The sequence below is a fragment of the Cetorhinus maximus genome, chromosome 19, assembly GCF_964194155.1.
Source record: "Cetorhinus maximus chromosome 19, sCetMax3.hap1.1, whole genome shotgun sequence".
Classification (NCBI taxonomy): Eukaryota; Metazoa; Chordata; class Chondrichthyes; order Lamniformes; family Cetorhinidae; genus Cetorhinus; species Cetorhinus maximus.
In genome coordinates, this window is record NC_135897.1 from 60,465,452 (window position 1) to 60,487,361 (window position 21,910).

Below are 21,910 nucleotides of genomic sequence, written 5' to 3' on the forward strand. Positions count from 1 at the left end.
GATAACTGTGTTCCATGAAGCAATATGGCGCTAAGCATAGGCCTCCTCCTCGTGCATGGGAACCATACAGGAAGTGGTTTCCAATCAGAGGAACTTCACTGGCTCATGGAGATTTTGGCGCCCATTCCTGACCACGCCCCAAAATGCAAAATGAGGCCCCGCCCCTTGCTTCATGCTGATTGGTCAGACCTCAGCAAAGTCGAAATCTGATTAGCCATTGCAAATGGCACTCAGCAGGGGTGGGCCATTCAAATCTGCAGTCTGCAAGAAGCTATCCACATGGCGCCTGCTTAGGGAGAGATTTCAGCAATCAATAATCCCTAAATTTGTGAATTACTGGGCAGTTAGGAAACCCATTTTTATTTACTTTGCATAAATTTGTAGAGAAATATAGCAAGAGGAGCTATTGAGAGAGTTTGAAATTTTGAGACAGTGCTGCATAAGTGTGCTTTAGAAAAACTTTTTGTCACTGGAATTGATCTATAATTTTCTGTTCTTAGGACACCCTTAATCTAGCTCTGGGATTCAACCTGGCCAGATTCATAAAGTCCAGCATGGCATCTCTACCGTTGCTCTTGGCTTCCTTGTGCTGTGAAAACAAGCAAGGGATGATTACAAAGTTGCGGCAGAAAGTGGCACGGCGAAGAAAAGGGAGAGCAGTCCTACAGCAGATGACAGAGGAAGAGGAGGGGACAGCCCTACGCCACAGGGTGGAGGTACTCAAGGTGCAAAACATAGCTGGAAAAAGTGCTGGCAGAGTCAGGGAACTTGTCTATCTGTATACATTTTCCCCTTCTCTCAAATCAGCACTGGGTGGGAAAATGGCATGAATGATTTTCCAGCATTGCAGTTCAAAAGGCAGTGCCCAGAGGTGCAGCAACGGCAAGGTCAAGCCACCCCCAAAAGCTTGCAGAACCTGGAGACACAGCCACTGACCTCTACAACCCAAATGATGGCAAGGTAATTAATCTTAAATGATTCTCATCATCTGGGGCTTAACTGCGTGTATAATATGACAGCATTGGCTGTGATGTGAAACTTAATGGAATATGTGATTTTTAACTAGCTCTTTTAGATGTGTAATAACACTTTGCCCATATTTCACTTATAGGTTTAATTGCTGGGTGGGGTCAAGATCCTGGGGCAGCTGTGGGACTCAATTTTGCCTGTTGGCCATGGAGTGAGTCCCTGGCTGTTAGCACCTGAGGCACTGAGGTGCTCTGGGAGAGAGTGGTCTCTGGCAGAGTACACCTGTGGTTTGTGAGCAGTGGGGGTACAACAAACATACGAAATAGAAACAGAAGTAGGCCATTCGGTCCCTTGAGCCTGCTCTGCCATTCAATAAGATCATGGCTGATCTGTTTGTGTTTCGAATTCCACATTTCCTGTCTACCCCTGATAATCTTTGAGACCCTTAACTAACAAGAATCTATTGACACTTGCCTTAAAAATATTCAATGAACCCAGCCTTCTGAGACAGAGTTTCAAAGTCTCACAACCCTCGAGAAAAAAAACTTGCTCCTCGCCTCTGTCCTAAAACACAACTCCTAATTTTAAAACAGTGCCTACTAATTCTGGACTCACCTACAAGAAGAAACATCCTTTCCACGTCCACCTTGTCAATACCAATCAGGATCTTTTATACATCAATCAAGTCACTCTTCTAAACTCCAGTGGAAACAAGCCCAGTCTGTCCAACCTTTCCTCATAAGACAACCTGCTCTTACCAGGTATCAATCTGGTAAACATCCTCTAAACCACCTCCAATGCATTTACATCCTTCCTTAAATATGGAGACCAAAACTGCACACAGTATTCGAGGTGTGGTCTCACCAATGCCCTATTCAAATGAAGCATAACATCCTTCCTTTTTACATCCAATTCTTCTTGTAATAAAGGATAGCATTCCATTAGCCTTCTTTATTGTTTGCTGTACCTCCACACTAACTTTTTGTGACTCATGCACAAGAACACCTAGATCCCTCTGCACCTCAGAATTCTGCAGTCATTCTCCATTTAATTAATACTCTGCTTTTTTATTCTTCTTGCTAAAGTGAACAACTTCACATTTTCCCACATTATACTCCATCTGCCAGATTTTTGCCCACTCACTCAACCTATCTATATCCTTCTGCAACCTCATGTCCTCTTCACAACTTACTTATCTTTGTGTCATCTGCAAATTTACCATGCCTTCACATCCCTCATCTAAGTCATTGATATAAATTGTTAAAAAGTTGAGGCCCCAACACAGACCCCTATGGGACTCCACTCATCACATCCTGCCAATCAGAAAAAGACCCATTTATACATACACTCCATTTCTGCCAGCCAGTCTTCCATCCACGCTAATATGTTACCTGCTACACCGAGCTTTTATTTTCTGCAATAACCTTAGAATGTGGCACCTCATCAAAGACATTCTTTAAAGCCAAGTACAGCATGTCTACAGGCTCCACTTTATCCTCAGCTCATGTTAGTCCTTCAAAGAACTCCAATAAATTGGTTAAACATGATTTCCCTTTCACAAAACCATGCTCACTCTTCCCAATTACCTTCCCCACGACAGATGTCAAGCTAACTGGTCTATAGTTTCCTGGTTGTAATCTTGGCCTTCTCTACCCACCAGCATGCTTCATACCCCAGCTCCTCACCCAGGGCATAAGTGTGGAGGATATATGAAAAGAAATGAGGAAGATGAATGACATTTCAGAAAAAAATCAGAACCTGAACAAGAAGCCGCATTTTATTTTAGTTGTGCTTGATTTTGTAAATGGCATGCTTTTTTTCAGTAGAGTTTTGCATTGTTTCATTTCTGTTTTTAACAACAGAATTTTGAAGTCAGCTACTTCAGTTTCTTGATCAACAGTTTAGTTACAATTCTGCACATCATTCCTACACACTTAAGGCCGACTTGATCATTCAGGGTGGGTCTTCTGGGATATTAGGAATTCATGTACTTATACAGCAGTTGTGTTGACTTAATTCAATTTTTCCCCAGTAAGCTTGAAACCGAGCTCAGCCAGAGTCTTCACTGGATTTTCACAATCACACACAGCAATAATGTGGTGATGCACAAACTTTCAACATGGAGGAGTCACGAACTATATCATGGCTCATAAGGCTCAACCTGGGATTACTGCTTCCCACCACTAGCAGCCGATGGGCTAGCAATCAACACCAACAGCCTTTCAACTCAATGTAGGATGAGCGCCCGCTAGCCAGTTTTCAACCAGCCTCTAACCTCCCAGGATGACTGCACGCACTAACCAGGGATCAACCGGCCTCCAAGCTGCCAGGGCAGCTGGGTAGGCTGACTGGGTCCGGTGACTATTTTTTCGAGGTGGGCCAGAACCTTGACACATGAAATCATGTCTAAAGCAGAAAAATTCCGATACTGAAAATAGTCAAAAGGAAGAAATTATAAGTATGCAAACAGTTCTGAGCTATGGACAAAATTGCCGCAAATGGGAAGTTGGATGTTTTTTAAACCTTTGCACACTATTTCTCTGAGGCATTGTGCTGTTCTAATTATAATCAGCAATAAGCTGCAAAAATGATTAATGGAAAATTAAGCTTCCTAAGGAGGGAAAAAAAAACCTCCCTTATGATGAATACAAAGTTTATAAGATGGTTACATTTTGGGACTCTCTACAATTTAGAAGATGTGTCAATGAAGTGGAGTCATGTGACCTGCTCTGAATTCTGCCCAACAAGAAGTCTGGGTGGCTTAGTTGCAATGGGGACAGTGGGGCCCAGGTTGAATTACTGGGAAGGTGGTGCAAGATGCTTACACCTGTAGACAATGGAGACAGCAGCTGTACTGTTTGCAGGTAGACTATTAGTCTCCGAGTCTCACAGGGAGGTGTTAGGAATGTCAGGTTTTATGGACAGTTATACGCTGAGCTGTCTGTTTAATTCCAAGATAGAATGGAGTTGGGACTATAGAGGAAAACTAATTAGCATTACCTGGATCCATGACCCAAGTGATTTTTTGTTGCCATGGAAATAAAGTTTGGGAAGAGAAAAGTCCACAAAGCCATTGTCTGAGGTTAGAGGGTTTCTATAATTACCCTGAAACTCTGACACAAGGCAGTCTGCAGCCATCTGAGAGGCAGAGAGCAGGAGATACAGGCAGCCAGTCCTGTGCCTTAAGCAGAGAAAATGCTGACTCTATTGTTCTGCATGCAGAACACAGGTGGGAGCTCACCTTCAGATTGAACAGGCTGAGTTTGAGAGGATTTAAAGGAGGCTTGAAGGAAGATTCACCTAACTTGGCGAGAGGGAAGGAATCTCTAATGAAATCCTCAGAGTGAAAGTCAATTCTGGGATTAGAAGTTACCTGGCTGGAAAAGGAGAAAAGAAGCAAGCTGAAGGGAGCTGAGAATAGCTTTGGACTGGATTTTGGAGCATAAAGTGTCCACATAAGGGACAGCATAAAGTATATGGCATAAGATTGTCAGTTGTGTTAAAAGTCACATGGGGGAATCTGTAGTTCAGAGTAAAAGTTGTCTATATAAAATGCTTAGTTATATTTGCTTTTAGCTTTTTTGTTACAGTGAAAGTCCTAAAATATGAAATCTTGTTAGCTGATCCTTTCAGTCAGTCACTGGAAATTCAAATATCTTAAGTTATCAGTCTCTGTGGGGATCCAGTCATAGACTGTGGGAGCCCTCCCTCAAAGTACTGCTAGGCCCAGGGCATTGTCTCAACATTGTCAGACTCAAAGCCCCCTTTGGTTTGATATTAAAAAAAATGGTAAAAGCTGTACCTGTCCTTGTGGAGTCAACTTCCAAATGACAGAAAATGTTAGCTTGTCCTGCATTGGATTCAAGCTACAGAGTTCTTCACAGAGAAGCCTTGGAAGCATTGGGATAACCTGTAATAGAACATAACCAACACACAAGAGAAAGTGAAGATAAATTTAAAATCACTAAGGGTCCTACATAAGAAACAACCTTGCATTCATTTCTATCAAAGGAGTTATTATATTTAATGGCTGAATAGTTGATCTCTCTCACCACCGCTTGCTGAAAGAGTAAAACAAATTGTATATAAAGTCCTGAAACTCCCATTCTGTCTTTGTCTACCAATTGTTCTCTCTTGCTGTTGGGATTTTTTTTATTCATTCATGGGATGTGGGCTTTGCTGGCTGGGCCAGAATTCGTTGTCCATCCTTAATTACCCTTGAGAAGGTGGTGAACTGCTGCAGTCCATGTGTTGTAGGTACACCCACAGTGCTGTTAGGAAGGGAGTTCCAGGATTTTGACCCAGCGACAGTGAAAGAACGGCGATATATTTCAAAGTCAAGATGGTGAGTGACTTGGAGGAGAACTTCCAGGTGATGGTGTTCCAATCTATCTGCTGCTCTTGTCCTTCCAGATGGTAGTGGTCGTGGGTTTGGAAGGTGATGTCGAAGGAGCCTTTGTGAATTCCTGCAGTGCATCTTGTAGATGGTACACAGTGCTGCTACTGTATTTTGGTGGTGGAGGGGGTGCCAATCAAGGAAGCTGCTTTGCCCTGGATGGTGTCAAGCTTCTTGAGTGTTGTGGGAGCTGTACTCATCCAGACAAATGGGGAGTATTGCTCACACTCCTGACTTGTGCATTGTAGATGATGGAGAAGCTTTGGGGAGTCAGGAGGTGGGTTACTCTTCACACAATTCCAAGCCTGACCTGCTCTTGTAGCCACAGTATTTATGTGGCTAGTCCAGTTCAGTTGCTGATTAACAGTAACCCCCAGGGTGTTGATAGTGGGAGATTCAGTGATCATAATGCCATTAAACATCAAGTGGTGATGGTTGGATTCTCACTTGTTGGAGATAGTCATTGCCTATCAATTGTGTAGTGCGAATGTTACTTGCCATTTGTCAGTCCAAGCCTGGATATTGTCCAGGTCTTGCTGCATTTGGGCATGGACTGCTTCAGCATCTGAGGCGTCATGAATGGTGCTAAACATTGTGCGAACATCCCCACTTCTGACCTTTTGATGGAAGGAAGGTCATTGATGAAGCTGCTGAAGATGGCTGGGCAGAGGACACTACCCTGAGGAACTCCTGTGGTGATTGAGATGACTGACCTCCAACAACCACAACCATCTTCCTCTCTGCTAGGTATGACTCCAACCAGCGGAGAGTTTTCCCTCCGATTCCCATTGATGCCAGTTTTGCTAGGACTCCTTGATGATACACTCAGTGAAATGTGGCCTTGACGTCAAGGGCAGTCACTCTCACCTCACCTCGGGAGTTCAGCTCTTTTGTCCAGGTTTGAAGCAAGGCTGTAATGAGGTCAGGAGCTGAATGGCCCTGGCGGAACCCAAATGGGCAACAGTGAGCAGGTTATTGCTAAGCAAGTGCCGCTTCATAGCGCTGATAACCCCTTCCATTACTTTACTGATGATGGAGAGTGGACTGATGGGGCGGTAATTGGCCGGGTTGGATTTGTCCTGCTTTGTGTGTACAGGGCATACCTGGGCAATTTTACACATAGCTGGGTAGATGCCAGTGTTGTATATGTACTGGAACAGCTTGGCTAGAGGCACGGCAATTTCTGGGGCACAAAGTCTTCAGTACTATTGCCACAACATTGTCAGGGCCCGTAGCCTTTGCAGTATCCAGTGCCTTCAGCCATTTCTTGATATCATGTGGAGTGAATCGAATTGGCTGAAGACTGACATCTGTGATGCTGGGGACGTCAGGAAGAGGCCAAGATGGATCATCCACTCAGCACTCCTGGCTGAAGATTATAGCAAAAGCCTTATCTTTTGCACTGATGTGCTGGACTCCACCATTGAGGATGGGGATATTTGTGGAGCCTCTTCCTCCAGCGAGTTGTTTAATTGTCCACCGCCATTCACGACTGGATGTGGCAGGACTGCAGAGCTTAGATCTGATCTGTTGGTTGTGGGATCGCTTAGCTCTGTCTATCACTTGCTGCTTATGCTGTTTGGCATGCGAGTAGCCCCTGTGTTATAGCTTACCAGGTTGACACCTCATCTTTAGGTATGCCCAGTGCTGCTCCTGGCATACCCTCCTGCACTCTTCATTGAACCAGAGTTGATCCCCTGGCTTGATGGCAATGGCAGAGTGGGGGATATGCCGGGCCATGAGGTTACAGATTGTGTTCTAGTACAATTCTGCTGTTGCTGATGGTCCGCAGCGTCTCATGGATGCCCAGTCTTGAGTTGCTAGGTCTGTTCAAAATCTATCCCATTTAGCATGGTGGTAGAGCATGGATGGAGGGTATCCTCAATGTGAAGGTGGGATTTCATCTCCAGATTATGCGGTGGTCACTCTAGGCAAGCAGGTTGGTGAGGATGAGGTCAAGTATGTTTTTCCCTCTTGTTGGTTCCCTCACCACCTGCTGCAGACCCAGTCTAGCAGCTATGTCATTTAGGGCTCAGTCAGTAGTGGTGCTACCGAGCCACTCTTGGTGATGGACATTGAAGTCCGCCACCCAGAGTACATTCTGCGCCCTTGCCACCCTCAGTGCTTCCTCCAAGTGGTGTTCAACATGGAGGAGCACTGATTCATCAGCTGAGGGAGGGCGATACGTGGTAATCAGCAGCAAGTTTCCTTGCCCATGTTTGACCTGATGCCATGAGACTCCACTGGGTCCGGAGTCAATGTTGAGGACTCCCAGGGCAACTCCCCCTCGACTGTATACCACTGTGCCGCCGCCTCTGCTGGGTCTGTCCTGCCAATGGGACAGGACATACCTAGGGATGGTGATAGCAGAGTCTGGGAAATTATCTGTTAGGTATGATTCTTGACTAGTTTGAGACAGCGCTCCCAATTTTGGTACTAGCCCCCAGGTATTAGTAAAGAGGACTTTGCAGGGTCGATGTTGTCATTTCTGGTACCTAGATTGATGCCAGGTGGTCCGTCTGGTTTCATTCCTTTTTTGTGACCTTGTAGCGGTCTGTGGAGGTGGGACTTCAGAGGGCATTTTAAGAGTCAAACACACATGGCTGTGGGTCTGGAGTCACATGTAGGCCAGACCAGATAAAGACAAAAGATTTCCTTTGACAATGGTTTCACCATCAGACTTTTGATTCCAGATTTTTATTCAATTCAAATTCCACCATCTGCCGTGGCAGGAGCATTGCCCTGGGTCTCTGGATTACTAGTCCAGTACTACCACTACCCCATCGCCTCCCCCTAATGCTTCTTATGCTTCCTCTCATTGTCACCTCTCAATCCGTTTATTTCTTGGTTCTATCTCATTCTTTGTTTTTTTCTGGAAAAGAATAGCTACTATTTAAATTTATATGATCCTGCTGTAATCCAATTGGAGTTCCAATGGTAAAAGTGTTGTGAACTTTAATGTGAAGGTTTATTGACAAATATGTACACATCACAAATGCTATTGTATCCAAATCATTCTTAGACATTTTTCCTGCCAGTTATGTTGTTTGCTATGGTACCAAAGCTTGATTTCTTTTTTTTTGCTTTTCTATGAGAATAAAATGTCCTGGTCATGAGCTATAGGTTCATGGTTGCTTCTCTTACCAACTAAGATAAAGTGAAAACTGTTTCCATTTTCTATATTCCTCATTACCTCTCAAGGTACCACTGATTCTCTTGCAGCTAACTGCTTAGAATTTTTTTCTTTTTTTCATTCATCTCACTTTTTATATCCAAGTATTAGAACTATTTCACAACCTCTATCCCATTTACCAAACTCCGTCTCAACTTCTTACTCTATTGAATATATTACACGCTGGACATGGTGTACTGTGGTGATGTCGTAATGGAAGATCCACAGTGGTTAGTGAATAGGGTAATTCCTGCCTACTGACATATAATGGAACTTCCCAAGATCTAGAAACTTACTGGATAAGGGATCTTTCTTAATGGAAACATGATGATTGATGTGATTTAATTACTTTCCATATATCTTTGAGATAGCACCTGTAAACCTCCCTCAGAAAAATTAGTAAAACTGGTCCTGACTCGTGGTTCAAATCATTGGTCCACAAGCTAAACAAATCCAGTATTTTAAAAAGAAGCACCAAGGATACAATTTCAAATCCATTTGGATTACAGCAAGATCATATGTTTTCCAGAAAAAATGGAAAAAGAATGAAATACAGTCAAGAGATAAATGGATCTAGAGATGACAATGAGAGAAAGGAAGGATGTGAAATGTATATATATCAAGAAAAGCAGTAGTCTTGGAATTGACCCCTGGGGAACCTGACTGCATACCATCCTCCCGTCTGAGAAAACAAAAGCTCACCACTATTTTCTGTTTCCTGTCATTTAGCTAATTGCGATGCCACCTTCCCTTTCATTCCACAGATTTCAACTTTCCCAGCAAGCCTATTGCATGGCACTTCATTAAATGCTTTTTGTAAGTCCATATAAATGACATCAACCCTCTATTACCTCATCAAAAACTTAATTAAGTTAGTTAAACATAATTTGCCTTCAACAAATCCATGCTGGTTTTCCTTAATTAATCTACACTAGTCCAAGAGAATGTTAATTTTGTCCCGGAATATCATTTCTAAAACCTTTCCTCACCCGTGAGGTTAAACTGACTGGTCTGTAATGCTGGGTTTATGCTTCCACTCTTTATTGAACAAGGCTGTAACTTTTTCAATTGCCCATTCCTCTGGCACCACCTCTGCATATGCAATGGTGGATTGCAAGGTTATTGCCAGTACCTTCATAATTTCCTCCCTTCATCCCATTGGTATCCTCAGATACACCACATCGGGTCCAAGGTGATTTATCTACTTTAAACACAATACTTAAAAGCCTTTTGAATACCTCCTCGAACAATTTTTAGCTCACCCAGGGTCTCAACTACTACCTCTTTCACTATGACTTCAGTGGCAACTTCTTCCTTGGTAAAGTCAAATGCTAAGTACTCATTTAGTACCTCAGCCATGCTCTTTCCTTCTGTGCGTAAATCTCCTTTTTAGGTCCCTAATCAGTCCTACTTCTTTTTTTACTATTCAAATGCCTATAGAAGACTTTCGGATTCCCTTTATGTTGGCTGTCAGTCTCCTGCTTTAGCTTTCATTTCCTTTTAAACTTCCCCGCTGAATGTTCTATATTCGGCCTGGTTCTTACATGTATTATCAACTTGACATCTGTCACATGTATTTCTTTTTCTGCTTCATCTTACTCTCTCTCTTTTGTCACCCAGGGAGTTCTGACTTTGATTGCCCTACCTTTACCCTCCCATAGAAACGTACCTTGACTGTATGTGAACCACCTCCTCAACAGCCCATTGTTCCACTAGCCTGCGAATTTTTGGTTCCAATTTACCTGGGCTAGATTTGTTCATACTCCATTGAAAATGGCCCTCCTCCAATTAAATAATTTTAGTCTAGTTTGCTTCTTGTCCTTTTCCATAGCTAACCTAAACCCTATGATATATGACCACTGTTCTGTACATGTTCCCCCTATAACATATGATCCACTTGACCCAACTTAATTCCCCAGAACCAGATCCAGCAATACCTCCTTTCTCAGTGGGCCAAAAACAGTGATAAAATTCTCCTGAACATTTCAAAAAGTCTTCCCCCTCTCTACCCTTTATCCTGATATAAATTGAGATAGTAATAGTGTAAAGTTCCCCATAATTACTCAATAGTTTTTGTAACTCTAATTATAATATAAGATGGCCATTAATAAATCCAATAGAGAATTCAGCATAAATTTCTCTACCCAGGGAATTATTAGAACGTGGAACTCACCTAACACAGGAGTAGTCAAGGCAAAGAGCATAGATGTATATATGGGGCAACTAGATAAGTACATGAGGCAGGAAGCAATAGAAGGGTCTGTTAATGGTATTAGATTAAGAGCTATGGGAGGAGGCTGAATGGATGTTTCTGTGCCATAAATGCTTTGTAGACTACAGGAGAATTTAATTTCAATAATTTCTAACCCAGTACAACTTCACATATGGTCTTGTAAACATGCTTAAGCAGTAACCCCTCAATGTTGCAATGCTCTCGTGTACACCTCAATCTTGGTGATAATTCAACAGTTTAAGAACTAATTTTTTATCTAAGCCATGTAGGCTGTACATTGGTAAGTTCTGCTTATTGATCTGCATCATTCAGTGAAAGAGAGCATACTGAAACTTTAAATAACAGAATTTATCCATCAGTGCAGGTGTCATGAAGCTATTAATGTATATAATATTTTGGAAAACATTTTTCTTTTAAAGCAGAGGTTTAGTCTGCAGGTGTGTCCTAATTGGATTAAAGCCAGCTAGTCTGGGTGCTTTGATCGGTTAGTTTTGATATGTAAGAGAGATAGCATGCATTGGTATTTTTTGAATGGAGCATTCAAGAAGTGGGGTGAAAACTGATGCCTTTCTAGCAGCTACCAAGCAATATGTTTATATTACTAATAAAGTTGGTACTATGAAAGGGGTTTTATTGTTAGAGGTTTAGTTCAGAGGTTGTTGATACAATGAGAATTAACATTCAATGGGGCTGCTAGGTATAACTTCAGTAGTTTTCAGGTGTGCAGAGCAGAGGCAATGTGAGATCAAAAGGCAGCTGCAAGCCTCCAACTGGCTCCATAGGAACCAAGTGAAAGAGCCTCATTTTGAATTCGTAAGGTGAAAATGCTTTGCCTGATGTTTGGTTAAGTCTCTGGGTTGCTGTTGCCTTAATGGAGATTAGTTTGGGAATTTGTTAAAAGTTATGATAGTTGTAATTTGTAGCCATGTGTATATCTATTTTAACCTGTGCAAATTAATAAAATGTTTCCTTTAGTTTAATGTAAAACCTCGAACTGGTGGTCTGATTCCTGCATTTAGAGTTGCATCTCAAACATAACACTTAAAATTATAGGTTATGACAGTTCTTTAAAATTTCTATCAGATCTTTAAATAACCCCACTTTACCAACTGCATCGGTCATAACAGTAGGTTAAATCGTTCCGTAGGTTTCTTGTAAAAGACTAATTTATCTTCAATTTTGTTACAAAGCACTCCTAATTATGAAGCCTGTTTTGGATGACCTTTAACCATTTTTGTATACTAAACAGCATAGGTTTAACTTTATATTACTTACCTTCTGAACCAGATAGACACTGGTTGCCCTCCTGCTGGCAATCATATCGAGAGCAGTGCCTTCTTGAACAAAGTAACTCACATCTGCAATATGCACGCCAACTTCAAAGTTTCCTTTAAATAAATTACAAATATTAACTATGAATATTTAATTTAGATACACAACAGAGGTTCACTCTGAAATTTACCAGCTGAGTTTGCATGACAGCATTTTCTAGTTCAATAATAAGCATTGTTCTGCATTCAAATCCCCCATTATTACTACTTTGTATTTTTTACACCTCTCTGCAATTATATAATTATAAGATGGCCACTAATAATCCAATAGGAAAATTAGGAGAAACTTTGTTCCCCAGGGAATGATTAAAATGTGGAACTCACTACCACAAGAGTAGTCGAGGCAAACAGCATGGATGCATTTAAGGGGAAACTAGATAAGTACAAGAGAGAAAACAATGAGGATATTTTGACCAGGTTGCATGAAGAGATGTGGGAGGAGAGTTGTGTGCATCTGTTGGACTAAATGAACGTCTGTGCTGTAAATGCCTTGTGGACTACAGGAAAATTTAATTTCAATCATTTCTAACAGAGTACAATTTCACACATGGTAAGGTCAACATTTCTATGCAGTAAACCCTAAACATTGCAATACTGTCATGTACACCACAAACCTGGCTATAACACTTTGCAACTCATTTTTATCCAAACTGAATAGGTTATATGTTTGTAAGATCTGTTTACTAAACTGAGTTATAATGAATTAAGAAGTCCCATCTGGTCCGGCATAAAAGTGGCCGTGACTTGTTAAAATTAACCACTAAAATATATTTTTTAAAATGTGATTCAATAATCATTTATCGTCTGTCACTAATTCTGCAGCATTTTACCAGCCAAATATAAATTCTATGAAAAAAAGCAAAATACTGCGGATGCTAGAAATCTGAAACTAAAACAAAAATAGCTGGAAAAACTCAGCACGTCTGACAGCATCTGCGGAGAGGAATACAGTTAATGTTTCGAGTCTGTATGGCTCTTCATCAGAACTAAGAAATATAGAAATGAGGTGAAATATAAGCTGGTTGACGGGGATGGGACAGGTAGAGCTGGATAGAGGGCCAGTGATAGGTGGAGGCAAAGTGATTGCCAAAGATGTCATGGACAAAGGGGTGTTGACGGTGGTGATATTAGCTGAGGAATGTGCTAACGATGACATTAAGGGCAGAAAGCAGGACAAGCAAGTGACAGACAGCCCTAGTGGGGGTGGGATCAAAATAGGCTAAAAGGTAGAGATAAAACAATGGATGGAAATACATTTAAAAATAATGGAAATAGGTGGGAAAAGAAAAATATATATTTAAAAAATAAATAAAGAAGTATAAATTATTGGGAAAGGGGGGGATCAGAAAGGGGGTGGGGATGGAGGAGAGAGTTCATCATCTGAAGTTGTTGAACTCAATATTCAGTCCGGAAGGCTGTAAAGTGCCCAGTTGGAAGATGAGGTGCTGTTCCTCCAGTTTGCGTTGAGTTTCACTGGAACATTGCAGCAGGCCAAGTACGGAGATGTGGGCATGAGAGCAGGGTGGTGTGTTGCAATGGCAAGCGACAGGGAGGTCAGGGTCATGCTTGCAGACAGGAAGGTGTTCCGCAAAGCGGTCACCCAGTCTGCGTTTGGTCTCTCCAATGTAGAGGAGACTGCATTGGGAGCAGTGAATGCAGTAGACTAAATTGAGGGAAGTGCAAGTGAAATGCTGCTTCACTTGAAAGGAGTGTTTGGGCCCTTGGATGGTGAGGAGAGGGGAAGTAAAGGGGCAGGTGTTGCACCTTCTGCGGTTGCATGGGAAGGTGCCGTGGGAGGGGGTTGAAGTATAGGGGATGATGGAGGAGTGGACCAGGGTGTCCTGGAGGGAATGATCCCTGCGGAATGCCGCTGTGGGGGTGAAGGGAAGATGTGTTTGGTAGTGGCATCATGCTGGAGTTGGCGGAAATGGCGAAGGATGATCCTTTGACTGCGGAGGCTGGTGGGGTGATTAATGAGGACAAGGGGGACCCTATCATGGTTCTGGGAGGGAGAAGGTGGTAAGGGCGGATGCACGGGAGATGGGCCGGACCCGGTTGAGGGCCGTGTCTAACACCGTGAGTGGAAAACCTCGGTGAAGAAAGACATGACAGAGGAACTGTTTTTGAAAGTGGCGCCATCAGAACAGATGCGACGGAGGCGGAGGAACTAAGAGAATGGGATGGAGTTCTTACAGGAAGCTGAGTGTGAGGAGCTGTAGTTGAGATAGCTGTGGGAGTCGGTAGGCTTGTAATGAATATTGGTGGACAGTCTATCACCAGAAATTGAGACAGAGGTCAAGGAAGGGAGGGACCATGTGAAAATGATGGAGGGGTGGAAATTGGAAGCAAAATTAGTAAATTTTTCCAGGTCCAGACAAAAGCATGAAGCAGCACCGAAGCAGTCATCGATGTACAGGAGACAGTGTTGTGGGAACTTGCATTCTTATGTACTCCAATTACTTATGGCACTAGCAAGCTCAACAACTGCTTGTGTTTATATAACACCTTTTAACAACAGCTTACATTTCTCTAGCAATTTAGCTCAGTAAGTTGTCCCAAGATTCTTTACAGGGCATTATTGGACAAATTTGACGCTGAGCCACATAAGGAGATATTAGGACAGATGACCAAAAGCTTGGTCACATAGGTAGTTTTAAGGAGTGGCTTACAGCAAGACAGGGGGGGTAGGGATTCAGGGAAATTTAGGAAGGGAATTCCAGAGCTTAGGCCTGGACAGCTGAATGTGGCTGTGAATGGGGTGAAAGAAATCAAAATTTCTCAAGAAGCCTGAACTGAAGAAACTGTGTTCTTGGAAAGTTATAGGAATTGAGGAGGCTACAGAGATTGGGAGGAATGAGGTTATGGACAGATTTGAACACAAGGATGAAAATTTTAAAACTGGGAACCAATGCAGGTCAATGAGCACAGGGGCGATGGTGAATGGCATTTGGTGTCCGTTTGGATACAGCAGACGTTTAGATCAGCTCAAGCTGGCTAGGAGAGCATTGGAATGTAACAAAAGCATGGGTAAGTGCTTCAGACAAAGATGGGAGACATTATTGAGGTGGAAGTAGGTGGTCTTGCTGATAGGGATTAAATGGGGTTAGAATTTAATTTCAGGATCAAACAGATGCAAGTGTGCAAACCAGCCTGGTTCAGCCTCAGACTATGGTCAAAGAGAGAGATGGAATCTGTGGCTAGAAGCTGAATAAAACAACACTGAAGCAAAGGAGGCAACATTAAAAGATGATTAAAAAGTTTCTCAAAGACTTTGAATTTAAGGAGAATCTAAAAGGAGAGAAATGAAGAGGAACAGAGCTTCAGCTCTACCTTTAAAAAGTTAAAGTCTTCACCGATCTGTACACCAATTCCACTGATTTACAAAAGTTTCAAAATGAAGCCTGCTACATAGTAATAAAATTACATTCACAAATCACAAGTTCCAATGTTGTTTGGGCTCAAATCAAGCAATCTTATGTTGTTGAATGTCACATTCTATCCAAGTAGCTTAATGTAAACATTGGTTCACGAGTATGGTCAACTAGCCATCAGTTAACTAATAGAAAACTTGATCGGAAAGATTGGACAAAAAAAGCAGGCAAGTGTATTCTTCCCTGACACACCAATGTGACAACACCTTGCAGGAGGCACGCATCCAAGGTCAATTTCAAGCTTCATGATTCTTTGGTAGACCATGACGGGTGGTAATTGATATGTACCAATCAGTTCCCAACACAGATCTAACTCCATCGTCAGACCCGGATAAATACAGAGTAATTTACTTACTGTTATTGTGTCAAAACTCGACAAAAGCTATACGATAAATGGAAAGATTTTGAGGCACCTCAAACTCAGCAAACTAGCTTTCCAATTAGCTTCAGAGCAAACTGGCCACCTTGTAATGTTCTCAATTTTATGGTTCAGAAATTGACGAACTGCCTCAATACTTTCCTCTAAGTTAGAGCAGTCAATTTCAACATTCCCACATGTCTTCAATAAGGTAGTCCTAACACCTTACTGAAAAGTTCTTCTCTTGTGGCCTACCTGTTGAGATTTTGAACCAGATATGTTGACTTCCTCACAAGAATGTAAACAGACATTCACAATAAATGGGCACTTATCTCAACACACATGCAGTAATCACGCAGGAATAAGTACTTATGCCCTTTGTTTCCCATCTTTTTCAATAAGACGATGGATTTCATCATGTTCCTGGTTGCTGATACCTCTCCAATACAGATTGGTTTATTCCCACGCCTGAAAAGAAAATCACTATAACCAAATATAGACTGGCATAAGAACAAATAGTTTGTCATCTTTAGTACTGAAACCAAGACAGAAATTCTGACAAGAAAATTGAATCATGATCTTGCCTACCAATCTCTAAATCCATGTAAACTCTTATTCAGCTGCAAACAGTGTCTTGACATCATAATCACAGAAGGAAGGTGGCAAAAATGACTGGAAAAGCTGTTTTAAAGCGTAAATCATTAAAAAAAAACTCAGTCCTACTTTCAACAATTTCAAGATTCTATAAACATATATCAGAAGGACTATTGTAACAGTTACTCAAGCGATGAATATGATTTCAGCAGCCATTACCTTGCAAAGGCATACAAATCAGTTGACTAGTTGAACATAGCTTACTCTGTTATAGTCTATGTGACTGGCTGCCAGTACTGTACAACATTACAATCACAGAAGCTACAAGCACTTAAGGAAGGAGGAACTTAGAACAATTACCATCACTAGATGAAAAAGCACTGAGCAAACTACTGGGATTAACGGGTGACAAGTCCCCAGGACCTGATGGCCTACATCCCAGGGTCTTAAAGGAAGTGGCAGCGGAGATAGTGGATGCATTGGCTATAATATTCCAAAATTCAATGGATTCTGGAAAGGTTCCAGTGGATTGGAAAAATGCTAATATAACGCCCTTATTCAAAAAGTGGCCGGGGAGGGGTAGGCAGAAAGTAGGAAACTATAGGCCAGTTAGTTTAACATCTGTCGTTGGGAAAATGTTGGAATCCATTATTAAGGAAGTAGTAATGGAGCACTTGGAAAGTCAAAATGCAATCCATCAGAGTCAGCATGGTTTTATGAAAAGTAAATCGTGTTTGACTAATTTGCTAGAGTTCTTTGAAGATGTGACAAGCAAAGTGGAATATGGGGATCCTGTAGATGTAGTATATCGGGACTTCCAGAAGGCCTTTGATAAGATGCCGCACAAAAGGTTAATACACAAGGTAAGATGACACAGAGTTAGGGGTAATATATTAGTTTGGATAGAGGATTGGCTAACCAACAGAAAGCAGAGAGTCGGGATAAATGGGTCTTTTTCTGGATGGCAAGCTGTAACTAATGGGATGCCACAGGGTTAGTCCTTGGGCCCCAACTATTTACAATCCATATTAATGACTTGGATTCAGGGATAGAAGGTATTATAGCTAAATTTGCAGATGACACCAAAATAGGTGGGAAATAAGTTGCAATGAAGAAATAAGAAATTTACAAATGGATATGGACAGACAAGGTGAATGGGCCAAAATTTGGCAGATGGCATTTAATGTGGATAAGTGCGAGGTTATCCATTTTGGTTGGAAGAATAAAAAGGTGACTTATTATTTAAATGGAGAGAAACTTCAGAATGCTTCAGTGCAGAGGGATCTGGGTGTCCTCGTGCATGAATCGCTGAAAGTTAGTATGCAGGTACAGCAGGTAATAAGGAAGGCAAATGGAATTTTGGTATTAATTGCTAAAGGAATAGAGTATAAAAATAGGGAAGTATTGTTGCAACTGTACAAGGTATTGGTGAGACCGCATCTGGAGTACTATGCACAGTTTTGGTCCCCTTACTTGAGGAAGGATGTAGTTGCATTGGAGGCAGTTCAGAGGAGATTCACTAGATTGATTCCAGAGATGCAGGGCTTGTCTTATGAGGAGACTGAGCATTTAGGAGATTTAGGCCTATACTCGCTAGAGTTTAGAAGGATGAGAGGAGATCTAATTGAGGTATATAAGATGCTAAAGGGGATAGACAAAGTAGACGCAGAATGGATGTTTCCCCTTCTGGGGCATTCTAAAACGAGAGGCCATAGTTTTAAGCTAAAGGGTGGTAGATTGAAATCAGAGATGAGTTTTTACTTTTTTCAAAGTGTCATGAATCTGTGGAATTCACGACCTCAGAGTGCAGTGGATGCCGGGACGCTGAATAAATTTAAGGAGATAGACAGATTTTTAATTAGTAATGGGTTGAAAGGTTATGGGGAGAGGGCGGGAAATTGGAGTTGAGGCCGAAATGAGATCAGCCATAATCGTATTGAATGGCGGGGCAGGCTCAAGGGGCTGAATTGCCTACTCCTGCTCCTAGTTCTTATGTTCTAAAGGTAAACAAGAGCTGCTGCACCTGCCTCAACATTCTTCACTCATTAATGCTCATAAAGAATACCACCAATGAAGCTCCATATGCCTCTTCCTTAGGTAGAATTTCCTTCTCCAATAGTGTTTGGTAGAGCTCTTGCACTCAAAAGTCCAGAAAACAAAATTAACTATCACTTGCTGAACTAAATTAGTGAATTAGTTTGCATCAGCCTATTGGAACTCTGATGGCCGTCATACCAATTTTTCAATTCTTTGTCGTCCCAGCAACTGTCAGGGTCAATTTCAATTTATGACTGTTTTACAGTTGTCTCCTCCTGCTGCATCCTGTTTCTCTGAAATCTGCTGAAAAAGCCGTACACACTTTCCTGTGAAAAACATCCAATCTGTATTAAGATCTGAAGTTTCTATCTGCTCTGTCCACTCCCCTCACCCCCAAACAGACCGAAAAATAAATGTAGATATTTCAATTTCCTTGCACAGTATACTGAATCAAAGAACCTGACACTTCCTTTGCTTCTGAAGATCCATGTACTGTGATATACTTTTAAGAAACTTGACTTTGAAAAGATACAATTATAACCATACATGATATTTAGAACTTATGATTACCCCCAATATGAGACTAGCACTTTAAGACACACACAATCTGCATGCCTATTTTCTACCACTCATTTTGCTTTGGACTCCTGGTACATGAAATCCAAAAGAGGAAAAATATGTGTCAGAAAATTACAAGAGAAATTTCTCTCTACATTACTTCAAAAACTTTTGTGCAACTTGCATAACATTGTCAGATTTAACAAGCCGTTTCATTTCATAGAACCAATGGAAATGCTCAACCGGAATTCCTCAGTTCTCTCTACCAAAATGCAAATGCAAAACTTGAAAATTTAATTTTGTACGATCAAGTTAGAAGAAAAGCTTCACAGATTGTTTCTAAGTTGTTTTGCTTAAAAGCTCTGATAGCTGAACTTCAGTACTAAAAAGAAAGACTTGCATTTATAGAGCACTTTCCATCACCATCAGACATCAAAGCACCTTACAGCCAATGAAGTACTTTTTGAAGTGTATCACAGCTGTAATGTAGAAAACCCAGCAGCCAGTTGGCACTCAGCAAATTCCCACAAACAGCAATGTGATAATGACTAGATAATCTGTTTTTTGTGATGTTGATTGAGGGATAAGTATTGTCCAGGATACCAAGGATAACTCCCCTGCTCTTCTTTGAAATTGTGCCGTGGGGTCTTTTCCTTCCGCCTGGGCAGGCAAATGGGGCCTTGGTTTAACATTTCATCCAAAAGATGGCATCTCTGGCTGTGCAGTACTCTGTCAGTACTGCACTGGAGTTTCAGCCTTGAGGTAGTGCTTGAAAATGAAAGGTGTTAGCTCAATCTAAGAATGCAGAGGCATTCTAAATTTTTAATCAATGAAGATGCCTCACCTTATTTCTTTTCATATACAACTGAAAGTAGATGAGCAAACAAAGTTTGCATGCTTGAACTCAAATCAGTTTTGTTACTCGAAATGCTGAGTTTTCTGGCAAATAATATAATGATTTCAACTGCCAATACTATATTCATGTACAAAGTTCTAGTCAAACTAGAAATTATGCCCAGTCACAGGGCAAAATTTGCTCATTTCAAGAGGAGAAAAAAATTGTGGCCAGAGCTTCTGTTATCACCTCCATGATTTCTTTCTATAGTGTGCCACCAGGGCTCTGTATTTATACAGGCATATATATCATCTTGGATCCATTTGATACTAATAATTTTACAACTATAAATATAAGGCCGACTGGCCTGTAGTTTCCTACATTATCTCGGTCATTTTTTGAGAGATCAGTATATCATATCCTTTTCTCCAATCCACACGCATAATATTAGTTTCCAAGACACCTGTTAGAACATATCAAATTTTATGAGCTACTTCCTCTAGGTACTTGAGGTTGCAATCTGTCAGGACCCAGGTCTTTGGCTTCCTTCACCTGCTGATCACATCATCATCAGTTATTTCTGTTTCCTTTAGAACCTCATCAGTTTGTCCAAAACACTCAATGTTAAAAGTAGAAAAGCTGTTAAGAGGTTTCTTCCATGAAAACAGACAGAAGCAGAGAGGCTTAGGTTTTGTTACAAATTTAGGGGTGATACTATCTACATAGGTGTACAATTGCCAAACCAATATTTCCTCTGATGAAAAGTCATTAACCTTCATGTTATCTGTCCACAGAAGATGCTTGAACTGCTGAGTGCTTCCAGCATTTTCTGTTATTTCAGGTTTCCAGAATATGCAGTATTTTGCTTTTGTTTGCATGATTTATCTATCGAATAGAAACCATTTGAATTCAACAAAGGCCATTCGCTTGAGTTTTTCTATTGTAATCTATATTTATCTATATATGTTAGAAACAGTCCATACATCATACTCTTTTTTGGGTGTATAATTTCCTATTATGCCTCTTGGTGGCACCTTAATAGGTTAACTAAGTAAGCTGTTATCAACTGTCAGGGGTCCCAGTTACACCATCAAACACACTCCTAACACTAAGGGGAGCTTCAGAAGCTCCAAGTCCCCTTTGCCAAACTATAACACAGCTTCAAAGCCTACCCAGTCTTAGGATGCTGCAAGTAACCCAATCTCTCCACCTGAATACTGTATTAAAAATAGTTTTGCGTTTCTTTATTAAACGCTCCTTTTTATTTTTAATTTGTAAATAATTTAATCCTTTTTTTATTCTTGTTTACTCCAAATCAATAACTAATTATATAGCACTTTTAACGTGGTAAAACATCCCAAAATGCTTCATGCTAGCAGTAACATGCAAAATTTAACATCAAGTAACATAAGAAGATATTGGTCAAGGCTTGCTCAAAGGAGCACCTTCAACAGAAGTGGGGAAGTTTAGAAATGAAATTCAAGAGCTTAGACTCTAGCCAGTTGAAGGCATAGCTGCTAATGGTGAAGTGATTAAAATCAGAGATGCTCAAGAGGCCAAAATTGGAGGAGATTTGTAGGAGATTACAGAATTAGCGAAGGGCAAGGCCATGAACAGATTTTAAAACATGGATGAGAATTTTAAAATTAAGGCGTGGCTTAACCAGGACCAACGTAGGTTAGCAAGCACAGAGGTGATGAGTAAATGGGACTCAGTTCAAGATAGGACATGGATGGCAGAGTTTTCAATAATCTCAAGTTTACAGGGGGTGTAAAATGGGAGGTTGGCCTTGGAATAGTCAAATCTCAAAATAACAAAGGTATGAATGATGGTTTTAGCAGCAGATGAAATGAGGTCGGGGCAGAGTGGGGCCATGTCACTAAGTGAAAACAGTAGTATAGTGGTTATATTTACTGGACTAGCGACCCAGAGGCATTGGCTAATGATCTGAAGACATGATTTCAAATGCAGCCACAGCAGTTGGGGAATTTAAATT

The 21,910-nt window shown here is 41.2% G+C and overlaps 1 protein-coding gene across 2 annotated transcripts in view; it reads right to left on the bottom strand.

Annotated features, from left to right (window-relative positions):
- Window positions 1-21,910, bottom strand: part of dis3l2 (DIS3 like 3'-5' exoribonuclease 2) — a 297,452-nt gene that overhangs the window by 146,924 nt on the left and 128,618 nt on the right. For both annotated transcript variants that reach the window (XM_078563912.1, XM_078563911.1), the window contains 2 exons: window positions 12,046-12,158; window positions 4,772-4,879 (listed from right to left, as the gene is read on the bottom strand). In XM_078563912.1, the coding sequence (XP_078420038.1) occupies window positions 4,772-4,879; window positions 12,046-12,158 (221 nt within the window). The remainder of the gene's footprint in view (window positions 1-4,771; window positions 4,880-12,045; window positions 12,159-21,910) is intronic.